Raw genomic sequence first — 21,110 nt, forward strand, 5'->3', positions numbered from 1 at the left:
TATAGAAATATTATACTATGATATTGCATAAAGTAAATTGTCTACTAGTAATTCAATACTTCTATATTTTGTTACTTTCAAATTTACATACGACTAAAAATTGTTCAAAGGTTTCAAATTATTGTACAAAATTCAGAATTTTGACAGAAATAATTTACTTGGAATGGAATTTTTATCTTCAATGTGAATGCGTAATTGATGTGAGAAAAAAACAATGAGAATATATATTTGTTTGCTATTATTATTTGAATATCACTGATGATGAGGAAAGCAGACTTCGAAACGTATGGAAATAGATCAGTAGAAATATTCAATGTGTTAAATACTATTAAATAAATAAAAATAGAATATATATTATAGCTGGCAAAACATTTCTTATGAATTATTTATAATACATCCGATACCAAAATCATTATGATATCGATTTGTATATATGTATATATGTATATATATATATATATATATATATATATATATATATATATACAACATAAATGTGTGTAAAATTTAAAGAAGGAAAATATCTTTTGAAGATAAGATTTTGTCGACGTTTCGGAACAAGTTACGCTCCATCTTTAGGCTTTTAAATACATAATATTTATTACATGGATCAAATTCATATATCTTTTAAAAAATTATAATATCTTTGACAATATTAATATGATGACATTAAATATTTTCTTTTCTTTTACAGGGGTTTTGGAAAGCAGGGTTTTCAATGTCAAGGTAAGCAATTTACAATTCATATTATTTTAAATTATAAAATAATATTGTGCCTTTCAATTAGTTCTTATTTGAATATACACGAAAATGATATGGTAATTTGATGCAATGATTCAAATTTAAATCTTTAACTTATTAACAATATGCAAAAAAAAATTGCAGTTTTTGAGAGAACTTAAGCACCCAATTTGAATGATTCAGAAAATTTTATGCTTATACGAATCGATTGTTTTTGGGGAAAGAAAAAAAAACATTTCAAAATTATTTTTCTATATTTTTTTTTTGAATATTGAAAGTAATTCGGATTTTTAAAATTTAAATTGCCATGTACCACTAGTTTACTTTCCTAATCTATAGTTAAAAAATTATGCACATATATGTACATAAGAGCTTTTTTTGTGAATGCATTCATTTTATCGTTACAACAAAGTACGATAAGACGTGTCAACTGTCTTTAAACAGAAGGTCAATTATTTATGCCATTCTTTCTTCAATATATTTTATTGAATTGTATAATATTTATTTCATATTACTCTGAAAAATTTGAGCGTTACGTTTTTTGAAAACTTAAAAATGCATTTTTCTACAACTTTTTGGTGTTAAGAACCGAATGGTTTCAATTTCTAGTAGTAGTGTTTGCTAAAAGACTCTGCTGTACAAACCATCAAGCCGACCAAGTATATATTATAAAGAAAGTTTTACGATTTTTCAATCATTATCAATAACTAGCTGTAAGTGGAATTCTGTCTTAAGGCAATTAAGGCATCGTGCCTTAAGGCAAATTGCTGGAACTTCCCGTACCAAAAATTATTATTTTTTTAAAAACGTTTAACATTTTTGAAAAAAATTTACTTTGAAAAAATAAGATTTTTGAGAAACTATAGATTGGACAAAAAATTACTTTTTTTTAAATTTTTTTTAAAAAAAAAAAAATAATAAAATTTTTTTTTCTTTATTTTGACATATTGTGAAAGATCTGAACTTTTTTTCAAAGCAATCGTACTGCTTTAACTGCATAGGGTCAAAATATAAAGCGCGTAAGCGCCGCGTCGCTCTCTAACGCATAAGCATTGGTACGGAACCCATAGGAATGTTAACAAAATGTATACTTATTGTTAAAATCTCTATAAAATATCTGATAATTTGATGTGCATATGTCTAATGATCATTTTTGACCGCCAAATGGCTCATTTTTTTACTTTTTCCTCCATATCTCCGAAACCGCTAGACCTACCTTCATGAAAATTTTATCGATTCTTCATCTTGTCAATACAAGTGAAATGTTTTTTGAATTATTCAAATCGGATGCTCCGTTCTCTTAAAAACTGAGTTACCGTTTTAGGCATTTTTTGCCCCGTATCTTCGGAACGGCTGGACCTGCCTTCGCCAAAAACTAATCAGCACGTCTCCTTATCAATACGAATCGAATGTTTTTTGAATTATTCAAATCGGTTGATCCGTGTTCCCGAAATCGTCGACGAAAATTTGTATCCGCACATACACACACACGCACATACATACATACATACACACACACACACACACACACACACATACATCCATTTTTTCTAAGGTATGCCAAAATGTTCAGAAACCTTTGAAACGTAAAGATATATAAAAATTTTCATTTTCGATTTTTTTGCGATTACTATAACTTGCCCTACGGGAAGTTAAAAATGTATTCAAAATTTAAAAAGCACACATCTGAAGAATAATAAACAAATTAGAATTCTCAATTATTTAATTCAGAGTGATAATTATTGAATCAAAGTTCAGCACACTTTATGTCGTATGTAGACTACACTTCCATACAAAGGTTTTTGAAAAAATGTCGATGGAAGATCTAATTTAAAAAAAACGCTATCCATCTATTCAAACTTTGATGAATTTTTAATATTAAATGACTTATCGTAGGGCCGTGATATTTTAGTATGAACTAGAAGACCATGATATCTATCGCCAAAAACAATTTCATGAAAATCGTCGAAAAGAAAATTTTCAACAGTCAATTACAATAAGTTGTGGTTGTGATTCGCAACCAATATCTTTCTGACGGTTTTTGAATTTTTAAATCGATTCAGCATTGCGGGCTAAATCATAGACGATTTTTTTCACTTTTCTGCTTTTTACAAAGAAACGGCTTGGCTGATCGTCGTGCAAAATTGAATTTTTGAAATCAGTTAAGCCGTTTTTTAGCAAACGTTGACAAAAGGTCAAAAATCTGTTCACACACACACACACACACACTTTTTCCATATTTGGTCTCATTCGATTCGGAATGGCTTGAACCGTCAAGAAAATATTAAATTGTCAAATCGTTTTTTTTATGAAAACATAAACTCCTTTGCGAAGTTAATTAATATAGGCATATTATTACATAAATCTATGAATCTCTCTCTATCTTGATATGTTTCTATATCGATAATATTTATTGCAAACTATATGCAAAGCTCTCAGATAATACGATATAAAATTCAGTAGAAAAATATTATTATTCAAAATGAAAATAATTATGGAAGTAAAATAATGTTTCTATATTTTCAAAAGAAAACTATGTGAACTGTAAACGATAGGAAGTTGGTCAAAGCGTGCGGAAATTTTTTATTTATAACAGAAACCTTACTGATTTTAATGAGGTGTAAAGCTCCTTTAATGAGATTACAGTAGATTTTCTAAGTTTTCTTTCCAAAGGAAGCTTAATTAAATGAACCTTGGCACGTTTGTGTCAATGATATTATATTTAGCGATAATTTGTGAAATGCATAGCGCTTTAGAGCACTGAAAGTTATTAATCAATAGGGCAGGGCGGGGTATAAAGGACCAATTTGACTTTGAGCAATTGTATATTATTTGAGAAACCAAACCAACTATACCAGGAAAAATTACATGAATCAATCAAACAAGTATATATCTATGTTCAGTAAAACTCCCAGCTAATTTATCAGAAAAGCGTTTTTTTTTCTGTTTTCAATAATTTGCCACTTGGTCCTATCCTATAGGCGGGGTAAAATGGGACTGATAGGGTCCAAACAGGTTCAATGTCTCATTCTCAAATTTAAAGAAATTTATTTTATGAAATAATAGCTACATTATTCAACCAATGGAAAATATAAATTATCTCAGTACATTTTTTACAGTGATAACACTATAATTTTGATCTGATATTTTATTAGAAATATTTATCAGCAAAGTTAGAATAACTATTTATTTTACTTATCTCTTGTAAAATAGTTTTTTTTAAACTTAATAAACTTTTTTTTACTATTTTTTATCATTTACACCCTTGCCAGGGTAAAGGTTTAGTTGGTCCTTTTTACTTTTTCCACGTGTGTGCTTTTATGGAGGTTATAGAAAAAAACTATTGAATCCAACTCAAAATTAACAATAAATCTCATAACGAAATTACAATACCCAGAACCAAAAAAACTAACAACAAAAGAAAATACTTTTGTTGTGAATTTTCAAACATGGCCATTTATTTTCCGATAGCGACTTCGTAAAAATCAAGATGATGCCTGGTTATACATCTGTTTCCCTTTACTTTTAAATATCGTTATTAAAAATTTGTTAACTTTCTAATTGATTGCATATGCATTATTCTCAAACTTACCTGTCTACTCATTTATTCGTCTACAAGTCTATTTGACTAACTGTGCCTCATTCTGTCAGTTAACTTAGCTGACTTCTTTTTCACATTTCTACCTGTTTACCTGTCATTCTGTCTACCTTTTTACTGCTTACTGAAAATAGCCATTTAAGGTAGAAAGGGCCTTTGGTTTGAGTATCATGCGGAAGAAATACTAGATTTGAGATTTTGTCGTTTTTAATTTTTTTTTTTACCATTCAACTCCCAATTTTGACTTTAAATTCGAGATCAGCGGTAAAACTAAATTGGAAAACATATGTCGCACACCCAATACAGACATCTTTTTTTATTATGTGGACCTGTGTATAATGTGCCTATAAAAATGAAGAAAAAACTGACCCTGTCGAATTATTGGCTTATTTAGAAACATCGTAGAAACTTCGGGATTTTAAAACTTTGACAAAGGTACTGCGGAATTGACAAACTGAATTATCTGTGGCAGTAGATTAAAAAGCTCGACCTTTAATCATGGGCTATTTTCAACAAATTTTGCATGTTTGAAAATTGGTCCCTTAATATATGCCAGGCGGTCGATCTCATTAATTATTTTATTCATTCTGAACTATTTTTCCAATATGGGTTCGAACCATAGATCTTATATTACATGGTCTGCTAGTCGAGCGCAAAATAAGTGCTCAATATGAGACGTCACTTGTCTGAGTGAACGTAGTCGACGACAATCGCGGGCTCTCCCGATTGATTAAATGCCATATGTCATATGTTTCATTTTAATAATATAATGTGAATTGTGTGGACTGATAATTTTATAAGAAATGATATTAAATGATAAATATTTTCTCTGTGAAATAAATGTACCTAAAATCGAATCCACCTCTTAAAATCAGATAGATATCGTAAGGTCTATATAAGGCACGTAACATATGACCTATAACATTTGATCAATCAAAAGACTCCGCGATTGTCGTCGGCAATGATCGCTCAGACATGTGACATCACATACCCATATACTATATACAACGAAAAACATATGAAGACTAGCAGTTCATGTAGTGTAATGCTTATGGTCAGAACCAGTTTCCATTCCTTCTTATAATAATATCTAGTAGATGATTTTCTCTCCATTTTTTGTTGTTCCTCTTTATTTATTACCTTGCCAATTTATTCTATCTTTAAGCGCAACATTTCGAAACTTAGTATTTTAAGTAGTTTTTGTGATTCATCCACCCAGTCCATCATTTGCGTCGCATGGCAAGAATCAGTTTACTTGTCAGAAGCGTTTGTGAAAGCTTCTTTGAAGCTTGCTATTGTTGACCAGATCATTGTTTGTACATACTATGAGTTTCCCACGTTCTTGAAGTGATCTGCATCTTCCAATTCCTGCTTCAGAAGCACGTCTGTTTTCGACATTCTCATCACATAATGTTGATATCCATTCCATAAAGTGTTGCCACTTCACTGATTCTGCTCGTCATATTTTGCATTGGATTTACTTATTCATCGTAATGCAGGTTACTTCTATAAGTAATCTTGAATAATATTTATGCATACTATATATTTAATAACTTTCCTAAAGTAAAGTTCACGTTTTTTCGACAATCCAACTTATTCTGACCTGACCAATTTGACACCAAAATTACAAGTTTGATGAAGTTCACCTTTCGTTGACGTTTTCTCCAAAACGACTGCATCGATTTCAATCAATAAAAGCATTCGATGAATCTCTATAAGGTCTCACGCTGATTTTTGCTAGACTATCGGCCGATTTGTTTCTTTAGAATTACCTAATAAGTAGAAACTTCTTTGTCAACGTATTCTCATAGAATTCTGAGACTATTTGAAAAAAAGCAAAAAGAATAATCGGGCTGATTAGTTTTAGGTTCTTTTGACGATTTTTATGAAACTTTATTGTAGTCATTCTTATCGTGGGTTGCCACAGAAGGGCAATTTTTAAATTCAGGAGGAAAATTATAAAATATCGCATTATGTGATTTTCACTCACATAATGCGATATACATGCTCGGACGTATTTTCATGTTATTATATTGGCCATGAAGCGACAATCTTCATGGCAATGAGCTTTTACACGGGATGTTTGCTACCTCTGGTAGAGGAAGTAGCGGAGAGTTTGATGGGACTAATTTTTCACTCCTAAAAGTAAATAAGTTCACGCAACAGCATGTTTAATAAATAATAAATAAATATATCTTCTTTCATTATAACTTAGTAACAAATCAGTGATTGTAATAAGAACTGCAACAAATATATACAAATACAAAACAAATCAGTGTTTAATAAAGTCTACAGCTACAATACATTTCATAGTGAAAATTTATGTCACTACACACAGCTTGATATCAGGCTGCTCGAGGCAGGCATCGAACACGGTGCCTCTGATCCAAATTCCATATCTTTGACAACTAATACATGATGGAGTCCGAACTTTGACTGTTATAATGAAAATTTTAGATTTGTTTTGATTGTTGTACTGTATATCCTCAACTGTAAAGGAAATTATGATAACAGTTTCAATTTGTGTTAAATTGATGTTTATATTTGTAGTCGTTGGATATATCTAGCAGAATGCATTAAATAGTATAGATTAGATATAAGAAACATGCAAATTCTAATTACATCTAATAAATCTAAGTGTACTCAGAGCGGGTTCTCAGAGACATGAAAAAATGAAAATTTTCAGTAATTTTTTTATAAAAATAGTAATATGGCATTATTATACAATGTTTTGACTTGAAGTTACCAAAATTTAAAAAAAACTTCCAAAGTTTAACTATCTGCGTTGATCCAGTTTCAAAATAACACCCTTTCGGTGACAATCATAAGTGCTTAGAGATTCATCTAAAATCATAAAAAAAATAGTATTAAAAATAAATAATCCTGGGCCTGATAGCTTATTTTTTTAAGAAGGCAATTTACAATTTTATTAACTACATATATAGTTAATAGTAAAAGAAATAAATAACTAACTAAAAAATAATATAATGATAAGGATAATTTATTTAAGATTTATAAGATAATTTATATAGTAATTTGATATACCTTTAATACGGCAATATGTATGTTCTTGTTGACTTTTATACAGCTTCTGGCATTGATAGTAATTTTATTTAAAGAAGCAAAGTCAAGTGAACTATATGTGATTGTAATATTTATGTATATTTTATTTTCAGTATGCAGTTTCGTCGTTCACAAACGATGTCACGAATACGTTACATTCACGTGCCCTGGCGCAGACAAAGGAGCAGATAGCGATGTAAGTTTTATAAATTAATCTACTTTATAATAAATTACTATATAGTAAAGTACCTTATAATGAATATGACTAAATAACTCAAATAGGCAGATGATAGTTTCACATCTAGTTAATTGCTAGACCGTGAGCTTTCTTATTCGTAAGATTCGAGCGATACTAATAAGTCTTTTTTCATAGAAATTAAGTATAGTATGAAGTATTGTTATGGTAATGTGTGATAGTTTACAGGATACTTGTAAAAAAGACGTTTCTGATATTAAGTCCTAAAATAAATGAGTTCATGATAGTTGGAAACATAGTTAGGGCTTACAAAAACATATGAAAAATTACTACTGAAGAATTAAAATTAATTACGAAACTTATAGTATATAATAGTAACTGCCAAATTTAGGGACTGATTCTGCCGCATAACAGAAAGATGTTATGGCAAGGCCATGTTACGCTCCAGCTTCCGTACATTATGCAACTGAATCATACTGAATACTGTCAAAATCTCACGTATTTGCTGTGCATTTAGGCGTTTTACACATAAACTACAACGTCACTCGTATGTTATGAAGCTGTATCAGAAAGACCCTGTTATCTAAGATCGTTTTTTGTCATATGTGCGGTTTCTAGGTTATGTTTTTATCTGATAACCTGAGAAAATCACCTGACTGCAAAGCAACCACATGGCTTTTGTCAATATTTAGTATAGAAAGTTCTTCATAATATAGCCTTGCCATAATATTGGTCTGTTATGCAGAATCGGTCCATTAATCAAAATCTACAAATAAATTTTTACACTTAAAGGGCATCATAACAAGTAGAAAAGAGAATTGTGAAAATTTTAAAACATATTTATTATTCTTAACTTTTCTACATACAATTCTACGTCATCATCAGTAGATAATGACTTAAATTTATCGTACAAGTACAAAAATGTGATAGTTACAAAATTTTGCACGAAACTCTATAACTGCCAGTAATAAGAACATTTACAATAATTTTCAATAAATACAGAGTTTTCAATACTTATGTAAGGCTAACTCGGACTTAGACCAATAAGTTTTAAAAAAATTATATCCACTGTAGACGACGTAGAATTGTACGCCGAAATTTTTGAAATAATTTTTTTTTTTTTTTTTTATTTTGGATATAATTTACATCTGTCCAATGGACATTAGGTAAATTTTGTGAATCACAAGTAACAAAAAGCTGTCTGCAAAAATAAACTATTGAATGCTTGAGAGAGTGCACAGTTGCAATCTCTCCTAATTTAAGAAAAGATTATGATCTAGAATGACTTGGAATGCCAGTTAGGTCCAAAGGCGTTTTCCTTTTTAATCTTTTGGTGTAGTTTGCTGAGATGAGTGCCTTGGCGAGCCCGTTGGGATGGTTCTCCAGTCGATGACTGTGTTTGATGGCGTATCTTGCGATTTCTTCTTCTACCGTGTGCAGGCCCGTGTCCTGGTGGAGCAGCCATACCGGTACATATTTTGGGGCGTTCAGGATGATCCTTAGTATCTTATTTTGAAACTTTTGAATAATTTTTGTATTGCTCTTAAATGCTGTCCCCCAAAGTGCAATTCCGTAGGTCCATATGGGTTTTAGGATAACTTTGTAGATCAATAGTTTATTGTATGTCGATAGTTGAGATTTTCTTCCTAGTAGCCAATAAAGGCTCCTGAATTTTTCTTCTAGTTGTTTTCTTTTCTTCTGAATGTGTGTTTTCCAGTTAAGTTTCCTATCCAGATATATACCCAGGTATTTAACGGCAACTGCTTGTGGTATCTGTTCTCCATTAATAAATATCGGTGGGCAAGTATCTTTCCTCAGTGTGAAAGTGATGTGGACTGATTTTTGGTTGTTGATTCTTAATCTCCAGATTTTGTGCCAAGTTTCAATCATTAGAATGTGACGCTGCAGAAGTTCGGATGCTATTTTAGGGTCTTCATGCTTGGATAGGATGCATATGTCGTCAGCAAACGTAGCAATTTCAGTGTCTGGGGAAGTTGGCATGTCGTAGGTAAATATGAGGAATAAAACAGGACCTAGCACGCTACCTTGGGGAACGCCAGAGTTAATGTTTCTGAGGGATGAGATTTGGTTTGCCAGACTAATGTAAAATTTCCTCTCAGTAAGATAGGATTTTAATATTGAGAATAGTTGTTCAGGTAGAATATTCTTTAATTTATGAAGTAGTCCGGCATGCCAAACCTTGTCAAAGGCTTGGGAAATGTCAAGAAAGCAGGCTGAGCAGTACCTCTTTTCATGTATTGTAGCATTTATCTGTTCAACAATTCTGTGTGTTTGTTCAATGGTGGAATGTAGCTTTCTAAAACCAAATTGATAGTCCGGAATTATGGATTTGTCATGGAGTATTGTTAGAACTTTTTTGAGCAAGAGTTTCTCAAATATCTTAGAGAGGGTTGAAAGTAAACTTATTGGTCGGTATGACTTTAGGAGACAAGGATCCTTATCTGTTTTGGGAATTAGAATTACTTTCGCTATTTTCCACGCCTTAGGAAACACTTTTAATCTTAGGAGAGAGTTGAACAGAATTGTTATGTACCTCAGAGTTTTTGGTGGGAGCTGTTTCAGGATTTGGATTGATATAAGATCATGGCCAGGAGATTTACCTGATCTTGAGACTGAAATTTCATGTTTGACTTCTGATGCCAGGAAGCGAATTTGAGTACACTCTTGGTTGGAAGAGTTTTCAAACTGTATTTCTTCAGTGGTTTGCTCCTCCTGGGAGTAGTTTTGCGGAAATGGTTGAAATACGTTTTCGAAGAAATCTGCAAATAAATCGACCTTTTCTTGATGACTTTTTGCCCAGGAGTTATCATTTTTTCTAATAGGGATTACCGGGAGTATAGGTTGTTTAAAATGTTTAGTAGCTTTCCATATGGAGTAATTCGTGTCCTTAGTAGCCGTCAGGTCTTTGATTCTTTTTTCAAGTACGTTGTTGTTGTATTCTTTCAGTAATCTTTTTACTTCTTTACAGGCGCTGTTCAATCTTGTTTTATCTTGAGGAGATCTTGATGTTTGCCATATTTTTCGGAGTCTTCTTTTAATCGCAATATGTTGTTTGATGTACAGAGGATAGTTGAGAACATTACTGGTTGTAATTGAAGGAGTGCTATTTAGTGCCGAATGATGTAGTGTTTCGGTGAGATGATTTACCGCATTATTTATATCGTTTTCTGACTTTAATAACATATTACAATTTAAGTTGGTATCGAGCAGTTCTCTAAATTTGTTCCAGTCCGTGAATTTGTTGGTCAGGTAAGGTTTTATGATAATCGGTGGTTGTTTACAAAAAATGGTTAGTATAACAGGAGAGTGGTCAGAGCTCAAATCTAGGCTATTTTGTGGTTTCATGTTACTGATTGTTATTCCTTTGGTTATGTAGAAGTCTAACAGATCCGGAATTCTGTTTGGGTCGCTCGGCCAATAAGTTGGTTCACCGGTTGAGATCGGGATTAAATTGTTAGTGAGCATGGAGCTATAGAGTTCACGTCCTCTAGGATTGGCGAGTCTTGATCCCCAGTATGGATGTTTCGCATTATAGTCACCTCCAGCAATAAACTTATTTCCTAGAGCACTGAAAAAAGTGTCAAAGTATTGTTTAAATATTTTATGTTTTGGGGGGCAGTAAATGGCAGAAACTGTGATTCTATTTTGAGGAAAGTCAATAGAAATGTTCGTGGCTTGTAGAAACTCATTGCAGTGTGGATCTAACAGAGAATGTTTGATTTTAGACTTTATTATGATGGCTGTTCCACCATGTGGTTTGTCGTCCGGATGTCTAGTACTGTATGTTGTATATTGTGGAATGTTGAGGTAGCTTTTGCTAGTAAAATGTGTTTCACTGATTAGCATTATGTCAATATCGTTATGACGAAGAAATTGTTTTACTTCTTGGTGGTGCTGCGCAAGACCGTTGGCGTTCCATATACATAGTTTGTAGTATAAGGCCATCATTTTCTCAAAGGTAGAAGGTTTGTCATAATGTTCAGCATAGTGCTCATTTGGTTCATGAGAGTTTTCATCATAGCTTTTAGTTCTTGCATGTCTGTTTGTTGGTTACTTGGAGTAATTGTTTGCTGTTGATTGTCTGACGATAGTCCTCCTTGGTTGTCCCTGTGGTTTCTGTTGCTGTTTATGCTTCTAGAAGTAGCATCAGAGAAGGAAACGTTTGGACGGACGAAAGGTTGAGAATTGTCACTAGGTTGAGCGGATTGTCTTTGCCTCAGGGGAGGAAATCTGCGTCGTCTTTCTTCTTTATAAATGGTGCACCCTCTATAGCTGGCTGGGTGATTACCGGAACAAAGAGCACATTTAACGCCGGCGTTGACTGGGTCCTTCCAGGGGCAATCTTTTGTTAGATGCTCTTTGGCACATTTTACGCAGCGTGCGATGCGTGAACAGTAATTTTTTGTATGTCCAAGATTTTGACATCTTGTACACTGCGGAACTTCTCTTCTATGGCGCATAGCTTCTATAGTAACTTTTGTTCTGTAGAGGTATTCGATGGAGTAAAAATCTTTATTATTATTGCTTTGCTCAAGTTCCACTACAAAAATATTAAGTGGAGCTTTTGTAACTCTATGTTTCATTGTGTAGATGCGTACCACCTTGTGACCGAGTGCAATAATTTCTTCTGTAAGTGTTTTGATGTCAGTGCTATGGTGCAAATTTTTCACCACTACTTTAAATGTTCGCTTACACTTTGCTTGATAGGAGTGTAATTGTGTGCCCTTTTCATGTAGCAACTTTAAAACTATATTGTAGACGTGAGCATCTTTGGTATTAATTTTGACTTGATCGTTTCCTACTATTTTGTATGAGTACTGACCTTTTACGCGAGCCTCAAGTAAACCAAATAAAGGTTTAATGTCGTTTACGCCATGAACAAAGATAGGTGGTGTGTTTGTTGTTTGTTTGTCGGCATCTTTTTGAGTTGATGTGCTTGCTAAAACATCAAAGTAGTTGCTAGTGGGAGTTGGGTTCAGCCAGTATTCCTTTAAAGTATGTTGTTCCATTGAGGTACTTGGATTTTCTGACTGTGAGCGTTTTTTATTTTGAACGGTTGTCCAGCCCTGGTTAAGGTCACTAGTATCAATTGATGATTCACTGTTGACATCGTTCATAGCGGTATCTTCCATAACATTTTGACTTGGTTCTAAATTACTATGTTCCATTGTTATATTTTGGCTAATTTCACTAGGAATATTCAGTTTAAGTTGTTTGTTTTCAATTTTATTGATAGTACCAGATTTTAACATTTCTGGAATAATGTCAGTATTTTTTTTAATATTTTTTTCGGCATTTTTGCTAATGCTAGGTTTGATTTTATGTTTAATTTTTGTGTTTCCTAATGACTTTTTTTCACTTATAATTTCGTTAACCGAATAATCTGCATTGTTTGTGTTATATAATGTTTGTATTGCGCTCGATACGCAAGCACCGATTTCGCCGGGTCGAGTCCCGTTAATCTCGGAATTGTTTACCTGCCCGTAGGCAGCGTCACTCATGTCACTAACACTTTTAATTTCACTTAAATTAAACTCAATTGAGTTAATTTTTGATAAATAGAAAATTAAATTCACTTGCTTGTACCCACAAGGGGCACATGGCGGTTTTAGATATCTACACTGTACAGGTATAATATGTTTGTTATTATTTGACTGCAGGTAGACTGGCTTGTTGTAACGTTACTGATAACACTCTGCGATGTGTACAGTTCAACTGTCGGTAATCCATTTTTGAAATAATAAAGATATTTTAAAATGTTTACAGTTCTCTTTTATTACTTGTTCATATGTATATATTAACATATATAGGATTTATATATATATATATATATATATATATATATAATTTACATCACATGACGTTTTACTTATATTATAAGCTATATATAATAACATATAATTTAAATAAAATTATTCTACATTATAATATAATTGACGTCAAAATCGATTAGTTATAATTTGTACAATAAATCTGTCGTCAGAGGTTGACGTTACAAGTAGAAGAAAATCTGTTGAGCATCTCTCTGAAAGGAAAATTTGCATCAAAACGTTAAAAACTATGAGAGAGCAAACAAAATAAAAATGCCATTCTCAAAAAAATGTTGAGTAAGAAACTCTATTTGGTGACCCTTCCCCAGTAGAAACATCTCCAGATTGGCGGGCGATATTGGCGCAATATTTGAATCTTGGGCCTTCATTACCAATATTACGCCCATATTGATTGGAGATCGTTTTTAGATGGATCGGCCAATATTTGGAAAATTCAAGGAAGAATTAAAATTCAGTTTCCATCTAATTTACGCTTCCAACAATATATTTACACTAATTATGCATAATTTGTTACTGTGGCATTCGTTGGATCGACCAACATACTTTATTATTATTGAACTAAAAATTATTGAATACTAAAATATTATTGAACTTGGGTTATGAGTTGCATTTACATGGGTCAGGAAAAAAATCAATTTTGAATAATTAATAAGCGCCAAATATAATTTTATATCCTTTGCATTCATGATATTTATGGAGGTAACTGTAATTTCAGCGAATGTAAGTAATATTTTAGGAAGATTTACAAAATTTGATTCTTACTTTCTTCAGAGTGAACGACAAATTTTCTTTACATGTAACAATTAGGGAGTAGGCTAGTTAAAAGAAGAACCAATTTTTTTAGGTCAATTATTTATCTTCTTTTTTGTTTTTTTTATTTTTAAAGTTATAATTGATTATTTTTGCCTATGCAGTATTTTATCTAAGTATAGTATTATTTGAATTGTTAGAAATAAATTTGGGAAATTTAAAAGAAGTTGAAATATACCATACCTAAGCTGAGCGCATGGCTTATTTAATTATTTAAAAGGGTGGATTTGGTTTTGGTTTCCTTCAGTATATATCTTTCTTTTGAAGGACGACATTTATATATACTTACATGTATATATATATATATATATATATATATATATTCGTATATTTTCTTGTGTTTGTGGGTATATGCATAATATTCATGCAGCATTACGTGAATTCATTCTTTATAAACTTACGCAACGAAATGAATTGTTAAATGGCACAGAATATATAAATGTATGTATGTTCAAATATATGCCATATGGATGTCAGGGCAAACTGAATCTAATAAAATAATAACGTTTTTCAATTTTAGCTAAATGACTGATTGTCACGGAACTTAATTCGACGAATATTTGGCAATTTAGTAATAGAATTTTTACAAGACAACAGTAAAAATGTATAAATAATATAAGTTTACAAAAGTTTGTTTTTTGAGGCTAAAATATGAAATGAAGAATAACCAAATCAATAAAGGCAATCTTAGAAAGTTCTTAGAAACAGCTCCGATATATTATCCTTTTTTTAAATTATTGTTTTTTTATATTATTCAAAATAAGAAACACTTCAGAAATAGAAAATATTTGTTTTCGCATCGAATAACTTTCTAATTTTTGAAATCGGTCTAGCCGTTGTTGGAAAAACTTCAACGAAAGGTGAAAGGTCGGTTACATACACTACACACACATACTTTTTCCGAATTTGGTCTCATTCGATTCAGAATGACTTGAAATGACGAGAGAACATGAAATTGGCATATCGGATTTGTTTGCGACAATATAAACTTTTCCTTCGGGAAGTTGAAATGACCATTTTTATCATACTTTGCACATTCAAAATTTTAGAGAAAATGTGATTTTTGTAAAAGTCGAGAATAATTCTTTCTTAAATTTTTTATGGGTATTTTTTGGATGTTAAAGTTATTTCTAGGCATGAAACCCATTGATTCCGAAGAAAAAAACCATTGCGTATGTACATATATATATTTTTTGGCCCACGCAGAAAGTTTTTGTGATGTAAATACTGAATTATTAATAATGACTGTATTTATAATAACTTTTCTTATCCAAGAAATCACTATGTGATTTATTTTTTAAAGAAAACCACTTAATTTTTTTCCGTGCATAAATAGCATACATATTCTTTAAACAATAAAACAAATTTTTTTGTCTCTGAAATGTTTCTGATTTTAAATAATATTGATAAAAAGATCAAATGGAACTTTTTTGTTCTCAACTCAATGGAGCTGTTTTTGAAGACTATCAACAAAAAACCTTTATTGACACGACTGTAAAGATATATCAAGTATCAATATCTTAATTTATTAGTTTGCACAAATATTAGCCTTTAATTTAATGAAAATACATTAAATAAAGGCATATACAATCTTCACAGTCGGAAACTGTATGTCACAAAAAATAAAATCTGTACCGATATTTCAGTTCAATTTTCCGATTCAAGGGATTTATGTTGTATGACAATATTTGTGTATATACCCCCTTCTGAAGAGAGATTTATTATCATTCGGGGATTATCATGAAAAGAGAACTGCAATATGGAACGTAGATAAACCTAGAAATTCAGTAGAAATTCATTTGCAAACATTATTTAGTAGTTATTATTGGTACTGGTATCATGGCATTGTATATATTTTGGTATATACTTAATTAATAGAATTATTCATACATAGAAATGCATATGTTTTATATTATATATTACTAAGTTATATTATAAAAGCTTGGGGCAATTTATATGAAGGAGATTAAAACAACCATACTTATTGAGATGGGGCAATTCTGTCTCATAACATAGCGTTGTCATGGCAACACTATCTTATTCTTGTTCATTGGTAGTGAAAACTGTGAAAAGGAAGAATCTTATGATAATTACATCATCGAAGATTCTGCTATCAAAACATTCTTCACAGTTTTCACTACCTAAACAAGCATAAGATAGCGTTGCCATGACAACGCCATGTTATGAGTCAGAATTGCCCCATAAATCTCTATAGTTTAAAGTTGCTATTTATAGTAGTCGAAAATGAGATGACTTCATTTACATTTGGTTTAATAAATCTGGTTGTTTTAATATTTATACTGACTTAACTTAATATTTAGGTACTTTCGAAGCAGAGGAAACATCAGCTTCATTGATTGCTAATAATAACATTGTCACTCAGTTACCTTTTGTAGATTTGGAAGCACTTGTGATATTCCAGTTTCATCCATGTGTTCTACGTATCACCTTATTATATATACTTAGATTTATGTTTAAACAACACTTTTGATTTTATTGAAGTATAACATATATATACTTTTATGAGCAACATATATTTTCAAATGACAAAGGCAGTTTTCTCTCTCGCATTTTTTCAGCCAGAGATATTCTTAATTCATCCAGTCTAAACTTACTGGACTTAGGAGAAAACTGTAGTAGGAATTTTTTAAAAAGATACTGATGTAGATCTTACAGATCTTTATTTGAATTTTACGTGTAACTTCAAACTTCACTTGTTTTTTTTTTATCCATGCGAGGTATCTTGAAGTAATATAGTTCGTTCCAAACTAAAGCATATGTAATTGAAGTAAATATGCACTGATTTCATTAATAATCTTCAAAATGTAGCTTTTATCAGAAATTTTCTAAGCGGTCTAAGAGTAGAATTATAAATAATTTACATGATGTTCTTTTATCAACAGGAATTTGATACGCTTGATTTGATAGGTATTTGATACTTACAAAAAAATCATGCATTTTCAGCCTTGATTATTCGATTAACTAGGAATTCCTTTCCTTTGCTAGGAATTCCTGATCTATTATTGCATCTACCTTTGATGCCTCCATAGATGGTTCAGATTTATCTGTAACAAGTGTTACATTTTTTTATATTTCTTATAATTTTGCTATTAACTTCTGATACATAATTACAATTGTTTCATAAACGAAATCGTTAAACAAATTTCATCATGAAAAATATATAATGGAATGCCTTAATTGTATACCAAGTAATGATATGACCAATATTAACTTCTTTTATTTGAACTATATTTTTTAATTGTTTCAATGATATTCAAGGATCTTCAACTTGTATTTTTATGTGCTACAATTGAATGTTGCATATTGAAAATATATGTTCCAAAAAAGTCACCAATATTAGATTGAATTAACCATTTTTTTCAGAATTGAAGTAGACATCAAATAAACTTATACTTAATTTTGGCCAGACGAGTTACCCTATAGACACTGATTTTTTCATATACAAAATATATAAATATGTCTCAATTTAAAATAATTTTGTTCCATAGGATTAGAATTGTTCCCGTCCTTCTAACACTGCTAGACTTCATGTCACCATAGGGCATATGTCTTTATTATATGTAATCAATTTAGTAGTTTCATCTATCTAATCATTCACCCAGTCTCCATTGCATAATATGTAACCGTGTATGAAACTCTGTCGATTTGTGTATGATACCTCATTGAGACATTTAATTGTTGATCACAAATCCTCCCTTGCAAATGAATTCAGGATATGCGCACCAGGCACGCGTTTCGGGTTTGCACGTACTCATCACCAGCATTCTGCGATCATTGCGGATCCCTGCTCTATGGCCTGATACACCAAGGATTGAAATGCGAAGGTACACCTACAAAAAGACTAACAGAACTAATGGAATTTTTTTTATTTCACCATTTCATGGTCTGAACCGAGGTTTATGGTATTGTTCATAGTTGCGTAGAAAATATTTTAGATTTAGATGAAATATATATATTTTTTAATTTTTTGAACAAAGATCAGAACTTCAAGGTTCTATAAGCTGCTGTGATGGTTTGACACAACTACGTCAGTTTTGTAGATGGCAACCCAAACAGTTGTCCTATTATTATGTATTGAGTTTTATTATTACAATTTCTGTAATACTGATGAAGTTTTTTATTGATGCGGCTATGTTGGAAGAGGGCTATTTTCGTTTGCAAACATATTGTTATCTATATTTCCAAGTGTAACCAATGTCACTACTGCTTGACATCAGTCTGCCCAAGGGGGGGGGGGGTATATCGAACCTGGAGTTTCTGATTCTGATTGAAATTCCATAGCTTTAATCCACGGGCAAGTTCTAGATGAGTGTAATAAAAAGCTTTTTATTCTTTTTTTTTATTAAATTCCAAGACTTGATGACGATACTGTTAAAAATCTTATCGCTATATTGAACAATAAATTATAGATCAACTGTAATTTTGCGTATATTCATATTTACACATCTTGTGTTTCTATAAATACTGAGATTTGCAAGGTACGAATACGAAGTTTTACCACAAAGCCAAGAGATAGCACCAAACTCTATCCAATAATAAAAAAAAGAGTGTGCGTAAGGTTCACAAGCGATTGAAAACTTTTTTGCTATTGTACGAGACGACATTTAAGTTAAAAATAAATATATCATATAACCATTTTGAAAGATGTTTATTAGTAATATGGTAACACTCACGATGCACATATTTTTTATTGTCAACCGTTATTATTTATATAATAACAAATTATAAATTTATAATAGCAATAAAAATATTTATAATATTTGAAAACACTAATGTAATTAAAGTCATACTTCAAATATGACATGATCGATTTGTCATTGTAATTAGCATTTAGGACTTGAACCTTTATTAGAGAAATGAATAGAACGACCCGTATAGAAATGATTTCATCGAGAGCGAATGACGAACAGTTCAGGCGTAACGCAACTTCCGTTGCATTTGTACATTTTTATTCCTTAGTCGCGCCTAAAGAAGTTTTACTTCAACAATAGTTTTTGTGACTATAAATATCAAATCTTGCAACCCCTTGCAAAAAGTTACATATTTTTGCACTAAAGCGTTCAACGATTTGTTTATAATATATAATATTTACATTTGTTTATATTATATTTTCAGCAACAAACATGGGAATTATGAAATGGATATTAGTTTGGGTTACGGTAAAAGTGGTTTTTTACTTCTATGGCTATTCATTTTGAGTGAGATTATTTATCTAGTAATTTTATTGTCATAGCCATTAAAAAAAATAATTTATATATTATTATTGATGACTACTTGTTTAATATAAGAATAAGAAAATTATCTATCTATCTAAATTAAAAACAGCGCATTTTTTCTTACTCAATACACGTGTGATTTTAAAGACAGAAGAATGTATTGATATTTTTGCAATCTTTGTAAAAATATAGTATGAGGATTTTTCTATTTTTGATATATTTATTCTATATTGATCACAAAATAAATATAGAAGGATTTACTTCAGAAAAGGTCCACCTTCACGGTTTGTATTACATTGTCAGCTGAAGTAGTTATTCTTTCAACAAATATGATTCAATAGTAGTTCAGTTCTGAGAAACTATAAAGTGTGTGACTTCTGCAAAATTTAACTTATTAACAAGTGTTTGTTTTTGATGTTTTGTTTGTATTCTATATTTCTAAGTATCAAACGCAGTATCGCAGTATCAAATTATCTTAGGAAAAATATGTGCAAGACATCAGTAGGGTGCTAGGGGGGATTATGGAACCTTTGATTGAAACCCCATAGCTGTAACCACTAATCGACTGGGAAAAAATTAGTGAGAAATAAGGAAATAAAATCACGAGTAGTGAATATATTTAAAAACATTTCATACAATTAAGATGGCTAAATAATATTACGTTAGTATTATTTCTGTTTAATATTATTACAGTGATATATGATTTCTTGATCTAGTAACTACTGGTTCCATGAATTTTTGATCTAGTAACCACTGGTTTCAAGCTTTATACTGGCCTTTGCTATCTTAAGATCAATCAAGTAGTGACTACAGGTTCCATGAATTCTTGATCCTAGTAACTTAAGATCAATCAAGTAGTGACTAATGGTTAAATGAATCCTTGATCTAGTAACCACTGGTTCCAGGCTTTATACTGACCTTTGCTAGCTTAAGATCAATCAAGTAGTGACTATTGGTTCCATGAGTTCTTGATCTAGTAACCACTGGTTTTAGGCTTTATACTGATTTTTGCTAGCTTAAGATCAATCAAGTATTGACTACTGGTTCCATGAGTTCTTGATCTAGTAACCACTGGTTTCAGGCTTTATACCCACTTTTGCCAGCTTAATATCAATAAGTAGTGATATCAGATTTACACTTCAGATTATAGATATCATTATTGATATTTGGAAAGGGAATGGTCAACCACTGGGTTGAAATTTACACCATAACACCTTATAGAGTTTGTATGGTTTTGATTGCTGATCATAATATAGGAATCTAAAAAAAAGAAAACAACAGTTATAATAAACCTGAATACTACTGAACGTATTACTAGAAAACGATTTATTTCTCCAAAAGGGTCTTGCTCGTAGGTAAGTGGCTAGAACCACTCGATCTGAATCAGCAGACTGATGTCAAGCAGTAGTGACATCGGTTTCCACTTGGAAATATAGATAGCAATATGTTTTCAAATAATTGCCCTCATCCTATATCAATAATAAATTATCACTATTACTGATATTGTAATAGTCAAATTGATGACATAGAGATGGGACAACTGTTTGGGTTGTTATCTATACAAAGCTACTTACAATTCATCACAACAGCTTATAAAACCCTTAAGTTCTGAT

General features: G+C 31.3%; 1 protein-coding gene across 5 annotated transcripts in view; it reads left to right on the forward strand.

The window, feature by feature from the left end:
• The window catches only part of LOC113382796 (protein kinase C, brain isozyme-like), a 116,410-nt gene that overhangs the window by 76,287 nt on the left and 19,013 nt on the right, over nt 1–21,110 (forward strand). Inside the window, exons 1-3 of one of the 5 annotated variants that reach the window (XM_026621031.1) lie at nt 700–726; nt 7,516–7,598; nt 17,994–18,105. The exons of 3 other annotated variants lie outside the window; for them this stretch is intronic. In XM_026621031.1, the coding sequence (XP_026476816.1) occupies nt 17,997–18,105 (109 nt within the window). In that variant the 5' untranslated portion in view covers nt 700–726; nt 7,516–7,598; nt 17,994–17,996. Of the gene's footprint in view, nt 1–699; nt 727–7,515; nt 7,599–17,993; nt 18,106–21,110 lie in introns of those variants that run through there. One more of the 5 variants, XM_026621032.1, reaches the window with a different exon arrangement.

The sequence above is a fragment of the Ctenocephalides felis genome, unplaced genomic scaffold (assembly GCF_003426905.1).
Source record: "Ctenocephalides felis isolate EL2017-DRISC unplaced genomic scaffold, ASM342690v1 CF-g0.4_SCAFFOLD_03570, whole genome shotgun sequence".
Classification (NCBI taxonomy): domain Eukaryota; kingdom Metazoa; phylum Arthropoda; class Insecta; order Siphonaptera; family Pulicidae; genus Ctenocephalides; species Ctenocephalides felis.